General features: G+C 36.7%; 1 protein-coding gene across 2 annotated transcripts in view; it reads left to right on the top strand.

Moving 5' to 3' along the window:
* tanc1a (tetratricopeptide repeat, ankyrin repeat and coiled-coil containing 1a) overlaps positions 1-21,178 on the top strand; it is a 108,998-nt gene that overhangs the window by 50,710 nt on the left and 37,110 nt on the right. For both annotated transcript variants that reach the window (XM_051111929.1, XM_051111928.1), the window contains exons 5-9: positions 7,836-7,957; positions 12,850-13,060; positions 15,941-16,213; positions 18,903-19,028; positions 20,657-20,941. In XM_051111929.1, the coding sequence (XP_050967886.1) occupies positions 7,836-7,957; positions 12,850-13,060; positions 15,941-16,213; positions 18,903-19,028; positions 20,657-20,941 (1,017 nt within the window). The remainder of the gene's footprint in view (positions 1-7,835; positions 7,958-12,849; positions 13,061-15,940; positions 16,214-18,902; positions 19,029-20,656; positions 20,942-21,178) is intronic.

Below are 21,178 nucleotides of genomic sequence, written 5' to 3'. Positions count from 1 at the left end.
AAGTGGCATGGGTATATTTGTAGCAATAGCCAACAATACATTGTATGGGGCAAAATTATAGATTTTTCTTTTATGCCAAAAATGATTAGGATATAAGGTAAAGGTCATGTTTCATGAAGATATTTTGTCAGTTTCGTACCGTAAATATATCAAAACTTAATTTTTGATTAGTAATATGCATTATTGATTAACTTAATTTGGACAACTTTAAAGGCAATTTTCTCAATATTTTTAATTTTTTGCACTCTCAGATTCCAGATTTTCAAATAGTTGTATCTCGGCCAAATATAGTTCTATCCTAACAAACCATACATCAATGTAAAGCTTATTTATTCAGCTTTTCAGATGGTTCACATATGATGTATGTTGTCAACATAGTCCTTAAATGCAGTCCAAAGAGTTAAGTATTATGATCTGGTGGACTTAGTGGTACTTGGATATTCCGATTTAAACAAGGTACTTGGCCTGAAATTTTTAAGAAACATTATATTACCTTATAAACGGTGCAGTTTTTTTTTTTTTTTTTTTAATGAGTAACATCTTTTGCTGTAAATGGTGTTGCTGCTTGTCTTTCAATGACATGAAATTCATTACACAGGTTTATTGCAGTACTTAGCCGTGCATCACACATTTAGAGTTTAGATTTACACAGCTCACTCAAACAATCCGGAGGGAATCTGGCAACAGTTCTTAAGTGATTTTCACACACACACACACACACACACACTCACGCACAGACAAACACAAGTGTTACTAGACTTCTAGACTTCTGGCCTGCCAAAATGGGAAGGCACCACTACACTACTGGTTGAGTGCTCTGCAAAAACAAGCCATGTCTAACTCTGTGTGTGCGTGTGTGTAGCGGAAATGGTTCGGTGTGCATAGTCTTCGTAAGCAAAAGCGGAGTGAAATGTGTGAACTCATTGGGAGGTCTGTGTCCTTTGGCAAACATAGATCAACTGGAGACCAGCTGAGAGGAGCCGGCTGCAGGCTTGTGGACCACCGTAAATGTGCTTAGAAACAAGCCACACTCACTCTCCTAATGTCTGTATGTAAAGAAACCGTTAAATCGTTTAATTATGGAACATTTATCTGGATTAGCATGCTTTTATATGCATTTAAATGTAGACCCAGAGAACGAGCGTGCAAATGGCACATTTCGTTAAATGTAATAAATGTATTTTTTTAACGATTAAATGTGGATTCTGTCTGAGGTTTGAAATCTGAAATCTGCTGTCACTCGAAAGCAAACAACACGACCTGACCAGCAGTGCCAATCGATCGTGAAGTGATTTGTGTAAACTGGATTGATGGCAGGAGATGTTAACGAGGGAGGGAGGAGCAGAACAGAGTGTTGCTGACAGAGTGCAGTATGCTAATGAACTGTGGCCTGTTGCCCTGTCACCCCCTCAGGGATGCTACACACGACTGCCCTGCCTATAATTGTGTAAATATGACTGACCACGTATTTGTTTAATTGTGCTTTTGTGACTTGGTATTTACTTGGTAAATATGATATCATCAGAGTTTTGTGGCATTTTGTTTATGTGTGTAACGTTTAGAGTTTTTAAATACTATATGTTAAATTATGGGTGTGATTAGGGGTGTTGATATATTGTAATATCGTAATTGTTGTTTAAACGATATGCAATTTGATATTATCAAGTATATCACAAAAACCAAACAAAAACACAACCAGGGAGTGCTTGCATACATCATACTCGAATTAGAGTTCACACTTTCACTGCATGATTTAGTCTATTAACATACATTTAGAATTCCTCCAAAATTCAAGATAAGGTGGTAAATATGCCCCCAAATGACTTTTATATTTCTTTTATATTTATATCATCCGATATAGTTAATATCACACAAAGAGTACTTTTTTTTTTTTCTCCAAATATCAGTACGATTGCAAATGTGATATTGATTTTATAAAACAGTCTAATAAACAAGAAGTTAAAGTTGTCATCCAAGATGTTCATGTCTTTCTTTCTTCAGTCGTAAAGAAATTGTTTTTTGAAGAAAACATTTCATGATTTTTCTTCATATAATGGACTGATATGGTTCCCCCGAGTTTGAACTTCCAAAATGCAGTTTAAATGCAGCTTCAAATGATCCCAAAGGCGGTTGTAAACTATCCCAGCCAAGGAAGAAGGGTCTTATCTAGCGAAACAATCAGTTATTTTTTATAAAAATAATACAATTTATATACTTTTTTTAATGTCAAATGCTCGTTTTGTCTTGCTCTTCCCAAACTCTGTTTGTTTCCGGTTCATGACAGTTGGGGTATGTCGAAAAAACTCCCATCTCATGTTCTCCCTCAACTTGAAAATCGTCCTATATCGCTGTTTTACCTTTTTTGTTAAGGGTGTTTGATCTTCTTTGCATGTTCACTTTGAACAGACTGGGTCGGAACTTCTGCAGCGATGTAGGATGATTTTGAAATGATTTTTGAAGTTGAGGAAGATAATACGAACTGAGTTTTTCGACATACCCTAACTGTCTTGAGCCAGAATACACAGAGTTCAGGGAGAGCAAGACAAGACGAGCATTTGAGATGAGAAAGTATTTAAATAGTTTTTTTTTTTTTCATGAAAATAATGATCGTTTCGCTAGATAAGACCCTTCTTCCTCGCTGGGATCGTTTACAACCGCATTTGGGATCATTTGAAACTGCATTTAAACTGCATTTTGGAAGTTCAAACTTGGGGGAACCATATCAGTCTGAAGAAAGAAAGAAAGTTCATCTTGAATAGTACATTATCTGTAAATATTTGTTCTGGAAGTGGACTTCTCCTTTAATATTTACTGACTTACATTTTAGACACAAGTTACTGTTTTTGCTTCGTTTCTTCAACGAAAATATTTCAAACAAAGCCACAGCAGAGCTGTTTTACGTATCTGAGCAACACACGATGGTGTTTCATTACTGAAACAATCAGCCGTTTGAACGAATCGGGTGAATGAACGACTCAATGACTCACTAATGCAGTGATTTGCCACTATCTACTGGCAATTTTAGGTTTATATTTAAAGTATATTCCTATTTTTTTTCCCCCAAAATCATTTCAAACATCAGCATTTGTAACTGCAGGTTAAATGCATTCATGTCCTGTATTAAACAGTCTGTGTAAATGCATCTAAATGCCACTTCAGATGTAGATACTGTGCCACCTCTGCACTGCATACACAATTTTTTTTATACTGATTTCATTTGATTGGTAAGAGCCCTATAGTCTTACTAATTAAATTTATTGATTCAATTTAAGAATTTGACACAAAAGATGATGCATACATTTAAGTAGGTTAAATGGCCTTATAAAGATTAAAATGATCATGAAGGGTAAAAATATAATCTAAATCTAAAAACGAATCACCTCACAGAATATAAAGAATACCAAAAGCTTTGGTAGTCTGCTATCCACGGCAGTCCTAAACCTGCCAAAGAACCAGCGCAATAACACGCTCAGCAAAATATTGTCTAATTATCATTATCGTCAAAATTCCAGGAAATATCAAGATATTTTCTGTCATTATCACATACTTTTAGGTGTGATATTCTTTTCTTCTTCTTACATTTGAATTAATAAATTCACATTGAATTAAGTCACTATAGGATTGTTTGAATCAAATGAAATCAGTATCAACAGAATCCATTTTTGCATTGCAGAGGTGGTTCAGAAAAAGCATCTAAGGCTGCCTTTAGATGTATTTACACTGCAATTACAGTTGCATCAATAATATTTTGAATATTGAATGTTGTTTTTTTTAAAACTCAATGCATCTAGTGAGTCGATAAGTTATTTATTAAACTTATTTTATTCAACAGCTGTTTCAGTCAGGAATACCTTCAAGCCATTTAAAATGTCCAACCCTAACTTCTTGTTTCAGTAGGAAATATGTCAACAAAAAAGAAAACTGGTCTATTTAGTAATTCTTGCTAATGCAACCATCACTACTATGGCTTGTATTGACTTGTCAAACCCTTACCTCTAAATATTGAACTTAGGCAACTGATTGCACACAAATTACGCTACAGGCTTGAATGATACCTCAATTGGTGTTGCATGTGGGGGGAGAGTGGTGCTATTACTCTAAGTGATCAGATTTTCATCTAGTGGACAACAAAATGCTTGAAGAAAATTACAAAGACTGGCACTCAAATGGATCAGCATATGAACGTGGCTTAAAAATTGGTTCTTTGCACTTTTATGTTACCCTCTAGCAACTGCAAAGTAATGTGCTACCAACAGTGAAACATGTGAAACTAGCGTTGTGCGATATTTACTATCTGTGATATCGTAATTATTGTTTTAGCAATGTGTAAACTGACACTATAGAGTACGAGCATTTGCGAAAAGCAAATAAAAACACGTCTTGAGTCCAAATGTATACACTACATGATAAAGCCTATTAGAATGATGTTAGAATTTAATTCAAGTTATGATAGCAAAAGATGCATAGGTTTTTGTTTTTGTTATATTTATAAGATATGATATATTTAAGTATCACACAAGAGTGCCATTTTCCTGAAAATTGGTGCGTAGGCACAATCACAAATGACATAAAATTTATACAACATTTCAATAAAATCTAAAATTGAGCGAGTTACACTTTAGACAGAATATTGGCTGTTTATTTTTGTTTCGCCAACGAAAACAGTTCCAAACAAAGCTGGATCAGAACAATTGGGCATTTTAGAGCAACACTGCCATGTTCTGTTCTTGTACAAATCTGTTTTTGAAGGCATCATTTAAGTGAATGATTCAATGATCCATTCATAAAGACGGTCACTTGCTGATTTGTTCCCAAATGCATCAGCAGTTTTGAATGAATCATTTGAATAAATGATTCAATGAATAACTCATTAAGACAGGGACTTGCTGCCACCTACTGCCGGTTTTAGTCACATTTATTTATCCATTAAAGCCTAAACCAGCCAAGGTACCAGCACAAAAATACACTCAACAATCAAAAGTTAATCAAAAATGTAAAAAAATATTGAGATATCATTTTTTTTGTCCACATCGCGCTATCCTACAACTTTAGCAACCACATGAAATTCTGTTTGGAACTTTCTATTCAATAAAACCCTGAAAAAAATATGCATGGTTTCCACAAAAATATTAAGCCCCACAACTGTTTTCAGTTTTTATAATAGTAAGAAATGCTCCTTAAGCATATTAGAATGATTTTTACAATGATTTTCAATCATGTGAAACTGAAAACTGGAATAATGGCTGCTGAAAATTCAGCTTTGCCATCACATGAAAAAAATAAATGTTAAGATATATTTAAATAGAAAACAGTTATGTATTATTCGTAATATATGTGACCCTGGACCACAAAACCAGTCATAAGGGTACATTTTCTTGAAATTGAGATTTATACATCATCTGTAAGCGTAAGAAATAAGCTTTCCATTAATATGGTTTGTTAGTATGGGACAATATTTGTCTGAGATACAACTATTTGAAAATCTGGAATCTGATGGTCCAAAAAAATCAAAATATTGAGAAAATCGCCTTTAAAGTTGTCCAAATAAAGTTCTTAATAATGCATATTACTAATCAAAAATTAAGTATATATTTACAGTAGGAATTTTACAAAATATCTTCATGGAACATGATCTTTATTTAACTTCCTAATGATTTTTGCCATAAAAGAAAAATCAATAATTGTGACCCATACAATGTATTTTTGGCTATTGCTACAAATATATCCCAGCGACTTAAAGGAGAAGTCCACTTCCAAAACAAAGATTCACATATAATGTACTCACTCCCTTGTCATCCAAGATGTTCATGTCTTTCTTTCTTCAGTCGTAAAGAAATTACGTTTTTTAAGGGAAAACGTTTCTGCATTTTTTCCATATAATGGACTGATATAGTGCCCTGATTTTGAACTTCCAAAATGCAGTTTAAATGCAGCTTCAAACGATCCCAGATGAGGTTGTAAACAATCCCAGCCGAGAAAGAAGAGTCTTATTTAGCGAAACGATTGGTTATTTTCATTAAAATAATACAATATAAATACTTTTTAATCTTAAACGCTCGTTTTGCCTTTCTCTCCCTAAACTCTGTGTATTCTGACTCAAGACAGTTAGGGTATGTCAAAAAACTCCAATCGTATTTTCTCTCTTAACTTCAAAAATCATTTCAAAATCATCTTATTGGTACTGCAGAAGTACCGACCCAGTCTTTGCAAAGTCAACATGCAAAGAAGATCAAACATCCTTAACAAAAAATGTAAAACATCGATATAGGATGATTTTAAAGTTAAGGGAGAACATGAGATGGGAGTTTTTCGACATACCCTAACTGTCATGAACCGGAACAAAAACAGTCCAAGCAGAGTAAGACAAGACGTTTGGCATTAAAAAGTATATAAATTGTATTCTTTTTATTAAAATAACCGATCGTTACGCTAGATAAGACCCTTCTTTCTCAGCTGGGATCATTTACAACCGCATTTGGGATCGTTTGAAGCTGCATTTAAACTGCATTTTGGAAGTTCAAAATCGGGGTCACCATATCAGTCCATTATATGGGGAAAAATGCTGAAACATTTTCCTCAAAAACACATTTTTTTTTACGACTGAAGAAAGAAAGACACGAACATCTTGGATGACAAGGGGATGAGTAAATTATTTGTAAATAGTTGTTCTAGAAGTGGACTTCTCCTTTAAGACTGGTTTTGTGGTCCAGGGTCACATATATTTATTAATAGTTAATATGGCAGATTTTTATATTTATATAAAATTTCATTTTATTCTTCATATTAGAAACTGTTTTTAAATTTTATGAATTTAGAGTCTGTTTTAAAGACAGAATGCAAGAACATTGACATTGTATTTCTGAGTCTATAATATTATTGGCTAATACTTGCCCCCATCCTACATGGCCTTGGTTACATTAGCAAAACATCTTTCTTCTATTCATGAGAATAACATGAACTGATGAATCATGTGCAGTAAAACCAGCGAGATTCATTAAACAAGTAATTCTGATTTCACAATGGTTAAGAATGTTTAGCCAGTTGGACTTTTTTTTCCAAATCAAAGTGATTTTCAACACAACTCAATGAGCATCACTGAATTAAATCCCTAAAATATTAGTATCCATCATGAAATCAATATAGAATGATTTTGTTTATGTCTGGCAATGCAGAATAGCGGGATGCTATCGGTGCACGTGAGAAGGGGAGAGAATGAATGAACGTGTGTGTGTGTGTGTGTGTGTGTCTAGTCAGTTGTACTAGCCCAGTGATTGCAGCGAGCACGATCTCTGCTCATTCACATTCACACCCTGTCCTCTCAGTCTCACACACACACACAGCCTCTGAATGGATGGAAACTTGGTTGTCATAATAACCGCATCTCAAACCTAGGCTTTCTGAAGCTGTGCAGAGCACTGTAAAGACCGTGTGTTGTACTACAGAGCGAGAGATACAGGGCAACAGAAAGGAGGGGGAAAGAGAGAGAGAGAGGGAGGGATTGAGACTGAAAGAGAGAGAACAGTTGCGAGAGAGAGATGTGAGAGGGAGGGACGGAGATTGCGAGAGAGCAGAGGAGACTGTGAAAGGCAGCGAGAGGAGAGGAAAGGAGAGCACAGGAAGTGCCACACCAGTCCTTTGGATCTTGGTGAGTTGGGACAGATTTGCCATAGGTCCTGGAGGAATAGTATTGAATATGTATGTAGACTGAACGGAGGGTTTGAATGTTAATGTGGTAAGATGTATTGTTAATGTGAATGTACCTGTAGACGTTGCATTTGGGTGTGGGCTTTTTGTGTGCATCCTCCCCTAACCTTTACATATATGTGTGTGTGCAGAGCTGCTCTCGCCGGCTGAGTCTGGCTCCTCCCCGGCTGTCCAGGAGCTCATGACACGGTTGGGCTTCCTGCTGGGAGACGCCATCCCCACCTCATCACAAACAAACATGGAGGAGAAACAGGTAAACACAAACCCTACAGGTCTAAACACCTAAACTCAGACAGACATGCAATCTGATACACAAACCAACTGCCTGCTGCATCATGCCACCGAAGATTGCAAGATTAGGATGATAACATCTTTAGAAAAGGAAACGGCTTCTGAATGTTCTTTTCAGCCAGGTTACACCCAGTCAGCCTTAGATACCCGAGGTCATTTATCAGAGAGATCGATTACACAGCTGGAGCTGTTCTGCCCTCAGAATCACACTTTCACTCCAGAGACACTACTGGAAGAGCTTTGTTTTAGAGTCAGCTTAAAAAAAAAGATTTTGTACTCTTCACTGCTGGCAAGATTGGCTTTTAATAAAACTTAAATTGGTGCTACATGACTAGAGTAAGAGGGCTGTGGGGTTCGCTTTGGCATTCGTACTTCAGCACCCATAATGCACACAAGGCTGTTCTCACAAAATATGTGCAAGTACAATGTGTAGTTTTCACAAAAGCTGGCAAAAGTTCAGCCGGATGATTTAAGTGAAGGTGAGATGGGAAAAAAGTTCACATTGTTTATTTAGATGCACTACTGAATTAGTAAGTGACTCTCAGATAAAAAAGCTTTATTTAAAATTATATATTTATATACATTTTATTTATTTGTGTATTTATTTACTTTTGTGTGACGGCTTAGATTTGTGCTTTATTGTGTCAGCTGTAATATGTGACCCTGGACCACAAAACCAGTCATAAGGGTCAATTGTTTGAAATTGAGATTTAACATCATCTGAAAGCTTAGTAAAAAATGATATGACAATATTTGGTCGAGATAAAACTCTTTGAAAATCTGCAATCTGAGGGTGCAAAATCTAAATATTAAAAAAAATGACCTTTAAAGTTTTTAGCAATGCATGTTACTAATGAAAAATTATATTTTGATTTACAAAATACCTTAATGGAACGTGATCTTTACTTAATATCCCAATGATTTTTGGCATAAAAGAAAAATCAGTAATTTTGGCCAATAAAATGTATTTTTGGTTTTGTGGTCCAGGGTCACATATACTACACTGATGACTAAACTCTGGTTTTGATCCTCATTCAGTATCTTTTTCTATTTGTTTCTAATGTTTAAACATGTATGTGTTGGTGTGTCCACATCATCAAAACCGCTGTATGACGTATGAGGTGTTTATCTGAGATCTAAGTTGCTCTTAAGAGGCTTACGTAGTGTTTTTTTATGGATTGTTGCACACAAAGCTACTAGTTGCTGAATTCATCTCCAGACATGCTTCATCAGTCATGTATTATCACAAATGAGAAACTGCTTTCTGATTGGCCAGTTTCTGATTTTCCCTTCTGGCTTTTCAAACGCAATGCATTAAGTATGAATGCTGGTTTCTGCGTATTTGCCGCCTCGTACGTGCGCTGCTGCTTTATAAGGGTAGAAACGGTCTTGATGTGGAGAAGCACCCTGGAGATGTTGCTGCCGGTGAGTAATGCAGTTTCTCCGCGGGAAAAAGAATGATGCGGGTGGAGCAACAGTGTCCCCCTTACGCACGCTACTGCAGCACTGAGGAAATTATTGAACAGGTGCATGAAGCTCTACCTGAAAGCTTGAGCTCTGCTTTACTCTGATGTGTGTTTGTGTGTGTGGAGAGAGATGAGGATCTTTCATTGGTGAGCGGCTGGCAGGCAACAGTTCTCTGGGGACCAGGGCTCCGGTACACTGATTCCCCTCACACACACACACACATGCACATGCACACCATCACTCTCCCTGACCTATATAGAGTGCGGAGAGAGGTAAGAGGAGAGGACAGAGTAGTATCTAGGATTTGATGTACTCTGTAGAGTGTTAAAACAAGAGTCATGCAGAAATCTTCAGTCTGTTGGTTTATGCTCTGTAAGCACTTCTGTCAGATATGCAGAAGGTAGATTACCCATAATTTGTAACACACCAACATTTATAGGCTTAGTTCTTTGGAACTAAGCATACAGTTCTTGAAACTTCTAGAGTGACAAACTTAAAGTTATAGTTTACCCAAAAATGAAAGTTGTGTTATTACTCACCCTCATGTGGTTCCAAACCCGTAGGAATTTAATAAAATAATAATAATCACATGCCAGTGCCACTACACAGGATTACGGTGAGCAACTACCGAGCCTGTAGAGATCTTTTCTATATTGGTATGTTAGCTTAAAGGATAAAGCCAAATATTATTTCATGATATAGTAATTTTATTTACAACAACAATTTATATCATGACATAGTCATTATTTTATCTTTGTTATTAATAATAAGAACCTAGATGCAAGTAACAAACTAAAGGACAACTACAATAATACAAAGACGGCGCTATGAAATCTGTTTCATTTTTTCCTAAATTCTATTTTAATTTTGCTAGACTCTATTTTAATGGTTACATTAAAAAAATATTTATCAAAAAGCATGTCTAATTAATTGAAATCATGAAACCTGCAGAATTTAACAGCAATTTATTAAAAGTTTAACAAAAATTACATGTTTTTAAGGCAAATAAATTGTAGTAAATATATATTTCTGGTAAATATTAAATTTTAATAATATTTTTATTATTAGTAGTGGTACTATCTTTTCATTGAGTAATATATTAATATATTTCTGACTATTAAGTTAAAGCAAACTTTTATTTTGACGGGTTGCTGTGATGACCTTTAGGGTCTTTAATATATGACGATAGTTTTCCGCAAAAGAAACCATAAAATCTCAGAGCAGTTCTAGAGATTATGTTCATGTGTTTATGTGCTCATATATTGTGGCGGCAGAGGCTGAAAACACAGCGAGGTCACGCGTACGTGTGTAGTAAACAAAACTGTGCCTCTGCGCCATTCACCAACACAGACACGCAGAAATACGGCTCTTATTAAAATGCGTTCTTAAAGTACCGGTACTAGTAAAATGAGGAATCGTACCATTTTTAAAAGCAGGGTATCGTGATACTTTTTAAGTAACGGTATATCGAGCAACACTACGACAACGTCACCAAGGCTTGTCCCAATCGGCCTGACGGGTCCTAAACTGTTAGTCGCAGACTCAAGTGTCTTATGTCGTTGGACATTTTTGGTTATTTAGCAGTTTTTGAAAAATTTACTTTTGCAAACTAGTCCTAGGTTATTCACCCGATCGGAACCAAACCAGTGCAAGAGGCTTCTCTGGAGAGTGTATATCATTAATTATCAAAAGCAAATCATGAACTTTCAACCCTTTGACAAAAAGGGACGCAAAAACGTGTGATAGGGGCAGGGCTGGCTTTACTAAAATGGCTATAACTTTTGAACGGAATGGGATATCTTTGCTAAACTCACAACACGTATGTAAGAGCTCAGTCGGAGGTCACATGAAAAAAGCCGCAGAGCTTGGCCACTTGGCAGTGCTATAAGAAGGAAAAAAAATTTAAAATGGCCGTAATTACACAGTTCGTCTTATCAATGTGAAAACTGGTCTTGGTCCAAAGTGCCAGACGCATCTACAATGACATTTGCATAACTCAAAAAACATGGGTGATATAGGCCATTGAAATTTGAACACCTGTTAGACAAGGTTAACGGAACGAAATTCGGTGGGCCTGTTTGACGGGCCCAAAGGTCTATGAGAAATTTGAAAGAAATCAGCCACTAGGAGGCAGTATCACACTTTCCAAGGGCATAAATGATTGTATAGTCACACATACGCACAATATTCATATGATACGTTAGACCTCCTCGTTCCGCACAACTTTGTCTCTAGAACCACTGCTGTCAAACAAACCATTAAATGATTGAAAAGATGTGAAAACCTACTTTTGAGAACTAGTCCTAAGTTTTTTCACTCTGAAAAAAACAGCAAAAAAAAAAAAAAAAAACACTGCAGTACATTTCTCTGGAATTTTTTTTTAATTTACCCTCTGGAAAGATATAACAGGGTCGTTTAGAAAAGGGGCCTGTCGAAATATATCCAAAAGCCTATAAAGCCTCAACGAAAACTCAAAACTTTACGAAACCTGTTGAACACATCTGACAGGTTGAGAGAGATCGGACCACAGCTGCTGCTACAGTCACAAACATTACAAACATTACAAAAACACCATATTTCTATGGCAAATTACCTGTATTTGCCAAAAAGCGCTTGAACCCCAGTAATCACTACTTGCCCTTACCCTTTAATCATGGTTAATTAATTTGATATATAAATAGCAGTTAGTCATAATTACAGCAGAAATACCAAAAATATCTTGGCTTGTATTTGCTTTAGATGTTGTGTTGGAGAATGGGAACCCCCAAGTCAACATGAAACACATTTCCGTACTGCGACGGGAAGTGCATGTAGAAATTGATATAATTTTTTCCGTCTTGTCTTGATTTGACTGTGGAAAGTTGTCATCACAGATGAATTTTTTACCTTAAGACCAGGATTAAGAAACCTTCAAGTTTCAAAACCTTTAATCCAGCAGAGCTTGTTTTCTTTTTTTCTCTTTATGTTTACGTGTTGGCTTGTTTTACCAGATTTGCTGATTCACTCTTTATCCGTAACTAAAGTATTGTCAGTGTAAACACTGGTAAAATGCGGATGCATGTTTGTCTGTGTGTTGGTTACTGTAGCCATTGCAGGGCTGAATCTGGTTCTAAAAGCATCTTATTGGTTGCTTATATTGGAACAAAAGCAGACTGGAGGGCTTGGAGTATTTTTGGCCTTGCCCTTGTATGGACATAAGAGCTGAGTTTAACAGTTTCCATCTATCACTTTATCTCCTCGCTCCCTTTTTGCTTTTCCTCCCGTCTCTTCTTTTTTCCTTCATGCAATGTTTATTTATTTATTTCTTCTGTTTGCTTCTTTTGCTTCATTCCTCCCTCTCTCTCTCTCTCTCTCTCTCTCTCTCTCTCTCTCTCTCTCTCTCTGTAGTGCATAGTGTCCAGTCAAGGCGTGAGTCCCTGCTCCACTCTGACCAGCAGTACGGCGTCTCCCAGTGCTGAGAGCCCCTGTTCCACCTTACCTGAGACCACTTCCAGCAGCAGGGCTCCTGTTATCTGCTCCAGCACCTGCTCCACCGCCACCTCCACCATCATCACCACACCCAGCTCCACCCTGGAGAGCAAGGACAGTGGAATCATAGGTAACATCTACCGCCCCACTTATCAAAGACCTCCTGCTACCATTTGTCATGGTATTTAAACAGTTGCTTTCAGCATATAGGCTGCAAACAAACTTTGTTTTGTCGATAATTTCAGAGTTAAGGCTCTTTCAGACTGAACACAAAACAAAATGAGAAACAACTCACTGATGAATGGCTATTCAAGCCAAGCGTGAAAGCATATCTGTCGGGCTGAATTAAAAGCTGGTTCGCCATCCAGCTGTCAGAAGCACAAGAGAAAATGTTCAATACATTGTTTCATTTTTCATTTTTATTGCTGAAATTACAGAAATGACATTTAACTAAAGTCAAATCATTTGTGTTTTTTGTTTAGAAGAATTTAATCATTGAATCAGCAGGAAAAATGCTGGCATATGAAGTGTTGCTCTATTTTTCATCTTTTGACAGAACTAAAAAGTTTTTAATAGAAAGGTATTTGATGCAAAAGTGTGCTTGCTTGTGGAATATTTTTTGCAAACAGCTAATTAATCATGACTTATGATATATTCATCTATTTAGAGTAGGTTTCAGACTTTTTAAGTGCAAAGGCACTTTAATGCCTGGTGATTAAAGAGATACTTCACCCAAAAATGAAAATTCTTCCATCATTTGCTCACCTTCATGCCATCCCAGATATATATGACTTTCTTCATGTAATCACAAAAAGACAAAAAGTCAGTAGAGCATAACAGTAATCCATGCAACCCTAATTGATTATTTTTCTTAAAGTGGAGCTATTATGCTTTTTCACTTTTTGAACTTTAGTCAGTGTGTGGTGTGTATCTTTGGGCATAAAAAAGATCTACAAAGTTACAAATCTCAAAGTCCACTCCAAAGGAGATGTGTTGTTTTTAAAAAATCACTTTTCAAGAACTACAACGAACGGCTCCTTTAGACTGCAACATTTGTTTTCCGCATGCAATGATGTCAAAATACGGTTCATTAGAATATCACTAAATTAAATCCCGCCCACGGAAATTCTAATTGTTGGAGGGAGGGTAGGGACGAGGTGGGGGATTAGCCTAACTGTAGCAATGCAGCGTGGACAATCGCTTCAACGAGCCACAGCACGGCGGGTATAGACATAAGCATTGACTAGAGTAACTGCTTCGGAGCTGTAACGCGCCGCAGACGTGTGCAGTGTGTGGTAAGAGATTTATTTATCATACAGTGTAGATAGCTTCACTTACAACGCGAGTGTTTTTTTAAAATGCGTAAACTTTCACTAGACTAGGCTAGGCTGATCAGTGATGATGTTCTTTGATAATGTTAGGCTGCTTTTAGCCTTATGCTGGAACTGGTTTTGGGCAATGAAACTAAGTATGTAAATAATTATATACATCAGCACGATAATGTCATGTATATGATAGCACCCAACACTACTGTAGCGTGTTATGTACTCACGCTCCATGCATTCTGGGTGTATATGACTTCCTTCTTTCAGCGAATGCAATCGGAGTTATATTAACATTTATCCTGGCACTCCCAAGCTTTAGAATGGCATAGACGGGTGTTTCTTCTCATCAGTCCAAAACAAGTCCAATAATATGCATCAATCCATAATAAAAAGTGGGGGGTTAATAAAGGCCTCCTGCAGCAAATCGATGCATTTTTGTAAGAAAAATATCCATATTTAATACGTAAGAATCACTTTAATCTAGCTTGCAGTAACAGTTGTACATGGAACTTACTTCTTTGACAAGGGGTGTGGCAGTACTGAAACACTGTCTAAGCTGTTCAACAATCACAACGCAGTGGACAGCTAACCAGTCACAACATTTCATTTTTCGGAAGGCGGGCCTTCATTACCCAGAACTAACTTATGTGCCAGGCTGGGAGAATTGTATTGTAATAATGTAAATTGTTAAACCAAGCATGAAAGCATGTTCTTGTACACCCTCAAAACAAAATCAAGACTTTGTAAAAGAGCATAATAGGGCCCCTTTAAAAACTTTGTTTGTGTTTGTGGGATGGCATGAGGGTTTGTAAATAGGAAAGGAATTTCATTTCTGGGTGGAGTTTCCTTTTAATGCCAGTTGGCAAAGCAAAGCATAACTCTGTAAAACTACTGAATTGTGATTGGTTTATATTCAGATTTCATGGTTTAGTGCATCGAGCACTTAAGGAGTTATTTCTATTTATTAATAGTCAATGTCAGAGGTCTATATTTCCTTTATACAGGGTCAGTTTGACTCCCTCATTCTCTTTCTGCTCTTCTTCTATGTCTCTCAGTGCTGTTTATGAGTTTTCAGCATCTCTTACATGTTACAGCACATTTGAAGATACTGACATAGGTGTGTATGTTTATGCACAGTTAACTTTTCTGCACCACCAAAAAACAGCACCAGGATCGAGAGGAAGTGAGCGCTATACTTCCTGAGACAACTTATCAAAGCTGTTTATTGTTTGGTAACTTTCTTGAAGTGTTTTTGTTGGCCTGTGCTGTTAATGCTCATGAGTCTGAGACACACTCTATCAAAACTGGGACAGCGTCGTGTCTTTATTTCAGGTCTGCCGGAGGTTTCTTGAAGTAGGACATCAGTAGGTTTTTTTAAAGCCCAAAATAGTGTTTTTCTATTTGGTTGCGGCAAAGAAAGGTCAGAGACAGCTGCATTAAAGCAAAAACGTCTGACAGCAATTACTTGAACTTGAGTTCTATTTGATGTCTTTGCACTTCAAGATTATTGTTTGTTGACCATCTCTCCAAAGCCGCCTTTGATGGTTAATTCCTGCTTTCTTTTCCGTGATGTTCTGGTTTGACCTTCTGTATCGTTCTCTCCTCTTGTGTCCTTCCCATTAATATCTGGCCCCTCCCCCCATACCTCATTCACCTTCATCTCTCTCTTTCTCTCCATCCTGCAGCAACAGTCACCAGCTCCAGTGAGAATGAAGAGCGCTGTGGCTCTAGTCTGGAGTGGGCGAAAGATGGTGGTACGGGTGTGAGAGGCGAGAACGGGCGTACTGCTCATGTGCCCTGCAATCCCGTCAACCCAGAGGAGCCGGCGGCATCCGGGGAAGCCCAGCTGAGGACAGGCACCACAGGAGGGGCAGCACCCGTTGTGACATCACCTGTGGATGGACCAATCACGTACCACAGCACTTCTTTGGTTATGCCACGGCCAAATTCTGTGGCAGGTGAGTAATGAATCATCACATGCTGTGTTATTTATCTTTGTATTCTAAATTTTGGATATGGGGTTTGGTACCTCAGTGTTTTCTGCACTACTATTCATCATTCCACCTCTGCTGTTACAGCAGCACTAAAGCTAAAAGAAGTTGTATATACTTCTTACAGCATGCTAAAAGAAGTTGTATTGTTCCCAAAATGTAAGCTTGGGATTTGAATTGAATGTGATTAGAAAAAAAATGCTGTGTACAGCAAAATAATGTCAAGACAATATGTCTTTCTGTTGCTTTGTCTTTACTTGCTAACCACTAATTTAGTCTGATTCACAAACATTTCTGTTTGAATAAACTCATTGAATCACTGAACTGCTAAAATATTTTTTACTGTTTTAAAGTCTAATGATCATCGAGGCTGCATTCATTTGATCAAAAACAGCAATATTGTGAAACTTACAATTTAAAGTAACAGTTTTATGTTTTCTGTAGGGTCAATGTTTTGAAATTGGGATGTATACATCATCTGAAAGCTGAATAAATAAGCTTTCCATTGACTTATGGTTTGTTGGGATAGGACAATATTTGGTCAAGATACGACTATTTAAAAATCTGGAATATGGGGGTGTGAAAAAAAAATCTAAATACTGAGAAAATCACCTTTAAAGTTGTCCAAATTAAGTTCTTACTAGTGCATATTACTAATTAAAATTTAAGTTTTGATGTATTTACTGTAGGAAATGTACAAAATATCTTCATTAAACAGAATCTCTACTTACAGTTGAGGTCAAAAGTTTACATCCCCCTTTCAGTATCATTAAAAATATTAATTATTTACCAAAATAAGAGGGATCATACAAAATGAATGTTATTGTTTATTTAGTACTGACCTGAATTAGATATTTCACATAAAAGATGTTTACATATAGTGCACAAGAGAAAATAATAGCTACATTTATAAAAATGACCCAGTTCAAAAGTTTGCCACCATCCCCCCCCAGTGATAGTTGTTCATGAGTCTCTTGTTTGTCCTGAACAGTTAAACTGCCTGCTGTTCTTCAGAAAAATCCTTCAGGTCCCACAAATGCTTTGGTTTTCCAGCATTTCTGTGTATTTGAACCATTTCCAACAATGACTGTAAGATTTTGAGATCCATCTTTTCACACTGAGGACAACTGAGGCAGTCATATGCAACTATTACAGAAGGTTCAAACACTGAAGGAAAAACGATACATTGAGCCAGGGGGTGAAAACATTTGAACAGAATGGAGATGTGTACATTTTTCTTATTTTGCCTAAATATCATATTTTTTCATTTAGTATTCCTCTTCAGAGGCTACAGTACATGTTTCCCAAAAGACAAAATAAGTTAGATTTACCCTGATCTTCAAATTCCAAAAGTTTTCACCCCTCAGCTGTTAATGCACAGCAGGCAGTTTAACTGTTCAGGACAAACAAGAGACTCAAGAACAACTATCACTAAACAAAAAAAAAAAAAAAACAGCTGAATGAGTTTGTTGCTGGTCTCCTTAACACAGTAGCATGTCCTAGAAGGGAAAAGCTCAGTGCGATGTATCGCCTGGCTGCCTCTCTTCCTGCGGCTTGTGGAAAGCTCTGTAAGCGAGTGGCTTTGATTTCCTCTTGCTGTAAAGCTAAATAGGGAAATTGCTGTCAGATATACAGAATGACTCCAACAAAGCAAAATGTCTCGCCAAGTGCCTGTCTGTGGTGATCTTTGTCCTACAGAGCGGTGAAACTGGAAGCTAATGTATTTATATCTGTGCAGCTTGCAAGGGCTGGATCACGGTATCACATTTAAGACCCTTCACAAATGAATGCAACGTGACAAATGACAATCATCATCCCTGTGTGTATGCCCGTCTGCAGGGATTATGGGTTTCAAGCAGATTAGATTATGGGACAGGATAGGAGATTGTACAGGGATGAGTGGAAATGGAAGGGTTATAGTGTGGCAGGCAATGAAAAAGATGAATGAAATGAGTCATTGATGGATTGAATGAATAAATGGATGAATTAAGATTACACTCTCAGGAAAAAAAAAATGGTACAGCTGGGGTGGTAATCTTTTAAACAGTACACCCTAAAGGGTGCATATTGGTACTTTAGAGGTACATGTTAGTACTTAAAGTCTACATATAAGTACCTATGTGTGTTTTTTTTTTGAGAGTGTACAAGCCAAAACACCTAAAGTGTGCAAGATGCTATAGGCTCAATGACCATGATGGCAATTACAAAATGTTGAAAACTGATTTTCTGAGTCCAGCTATTTTGAATATTAAAACTTTTCCTTGCCAGTTGTCATTGGACCGCTATATTAAGTCATATTTTTTATGTAATGGATGGATTCTTATAAATTAAGTGTGTACCAGACATCCTGAAACACATTTAAGACTGTTAATTTTCCAGTTTTTTCTTGCCTAGAGGAAGTAATAAGTAGAACAGCTTCCCTCACTCTCCTCTTATACTTATTTTATGTGTTTTTTCATGTCTAAATACTGCGTGTGTGTGTGGATGAATTGAGGTGGGTGGGGGTGTTGGGTACACGTGTTCCTCCACACACAGCAGCAGATTGTGTTTGTTCTTCACAGAGATCACAGAGGTGGCATGTAATCTCTCTGCTGTCTGTGAGCCAAACACAACCCTAAATGACTCTCTTTCCCTCATTCTGTCTCTCTCACTGCAGCCACTAGCAGTACGAAACTGGAGGAGCTGCGGTATCTGGATGAACAGAGGAATGCTCCCCAGCGCTCCTCTATGCGTTTACAGTGGCATGGAGCTCACACAGGGGGCCGCAGTCAAGAAACTAAAGGTGCTGACTAACCACTACAACTTACCAAATGAAATTCAAACCCTATAATAACTTTTACATTTATTGTACTAATTTATATAATTTTATAATATAATTTTGGTTAATTTTATTTGATTGATTAACAAACATCATTAAAGGGATAGTTCACCCAAAAAATGAAAATTCTGTCATTAATGTTGTGGTAATGTTGTGAGCACGCGTCAAAGGCTGGCACAGATGAATGGAAATTGAATAAAGTCATTATTTTTTATTTTCTTTGTGCACAAAAAGTATTGTCGTAGCTTCATAAAATTAGGTTGAACCACTGATGTCACATGGACTGTTTTAATGGTGTCCTTACTACCTTTCTGGGCCATAAACGTGTCAGTTGCGTTGCTGTCTATGCAGGATCAGAAAGCTCTCAGAAAGCTGTCTTAATTTGTGTTCCTAAGATGAACAAAGGTTTTACGGGTTTGGAATGATGTAAGGAGGAGTAATTAATGTAGGGCCCTATGGAATCTGTTTTTCCCCCCCAAATTCTGTTTTTTCTGTTTAAATTTTTAGTCTCTAATTTATTGATTTTTTTTTTTTTTTTTTAGTCTCTAATTTATTGATTTTTATAAAAAAAAATATTTATTGGTTTTTTTTTTTTATTATTATTTATTATTTTATTTTTTTTCAGAAATATTGTGTTTTTAATTTTTTTTTTTTCTGGTAAATATTTTCTTCTGGTAAATATTCATTAAAAAATAATGTTTAAATAATAAGTTTATTATTAATAGTTCTATCGCTACATAAAGTAATTTTTTTTTTTCAAAAGATATTTAATATTTTTATCAAAAGAAATTGTAAAATGCTCATGAACTAACTCTCAGAGCATTTATAGAGATTGTGTGTTCATGTACTCATATATTGAGGCGGCAGAGGCTGAAAACTCAGTGAGTGCCATGCGCACCTCAGTATGTGTGTAGTAAACAAAACTGCGTGTCTGCACCATTCATTCACACAGAGACACGCAGAACATTCATATTTAAGAGCAGGATTCATATTTAAATAGTATTTTTGCAGCTTAATATTCACAGACGCTAGTCCATATCGTGACTTGATTTAAGTTTACTCACCGACTTTTGATATATTTGTCCAAAATTTGGTAAATTCTGTGACAATCCACGTTACAGACAGTAAATTCTGACTTTTTACGACTGGATTCTGCGATAAATCAAAGTTAATATAAAATTTAACCCTGTGAAGACCACATAAAGCATCAGTGCATTTAACCTCCATAATGTGACATGTATCTGAGATGTAAACAATTATTGTTTTATTTATAATTTATTAATATATTTATATGTTGTATATTTACAATGTTATTAATTTATTTTATTTTGAATATACAGTGATTACACATTTTTCCCAGTCTATTTCAGTTCCGAGGCAGAGGAAGTTTTTACATTTTGAAAATACTTTGCAACAAGGGACATTGATAATGAAAATAAATGAGGTGTTTGGGCTCCATTTTATGTTTAATGGGAGCATTTCAAGGCCTTATGATTCATTCTCATTTTATTTGAAATATGTCCTGCATTGACTTGCCTGTGTGTATGAGCGTGTGGTTTATTTTAACACCTGTGTTTGTTTAAATCCTGCAGCTCGTCTCACGCCCTACAAACCAGTGGACATCATGCTCAAACCCCTGCTGTTTGAGGTGCCCAGTGTCTCTATGGATGCAGTGTTTGTGGGTCGTGAGTGGCTGTTTCAGCGGCTGGAGGAGGTGCTTACAGGGGGAGGAGATGCCGGTGAGGGTAAAGGGGCTGTCATCATTGGTAACGTCGGTTTCGGAAAGACGGCAGTGATCTCACGGCTGGTGGCTCTCAGCTGTCATGGTGGACGAATGAGGCAGATTGCCTCCAACAGCCCTGAAGCTACACCTCAGAGTAAGATGCCCCTTTAGGAATAGTTTAACATTTTGTATTTACTCACTCTCATGTCATTCCAAAACTATATGAAAACATTTTAAATCAAAAGTAGAAATCCTGAAGATGTGCTGGGTTTTGATCTTCATTACTTGTGAACTTATAGATTATATGCACTCAAGGCTTTTATATATATATATATATATATATATATATATATGTATACAACAACAGCAATGTAATATATAAAACAGTATG

Source organism: Labeo rohita, chromosome 6 (genome assembly GCF_022985175.1).
Source record: "Labeo rohita strain BAU-BD-2019 chromosome 6, IGBB_LRoh.1.0, whole genome shotgun sequence".
NCBI classification, from domain to species: domain Eukaryota; kingdom Metazoa; phylum Chordata; class Actinopteri; order Cypriniformes; family Cyprinidae; genus Labeo; species Labeo rohita.
This window is presented reverse-complemented; position numbering and strand designations above follow the sequence as displayed.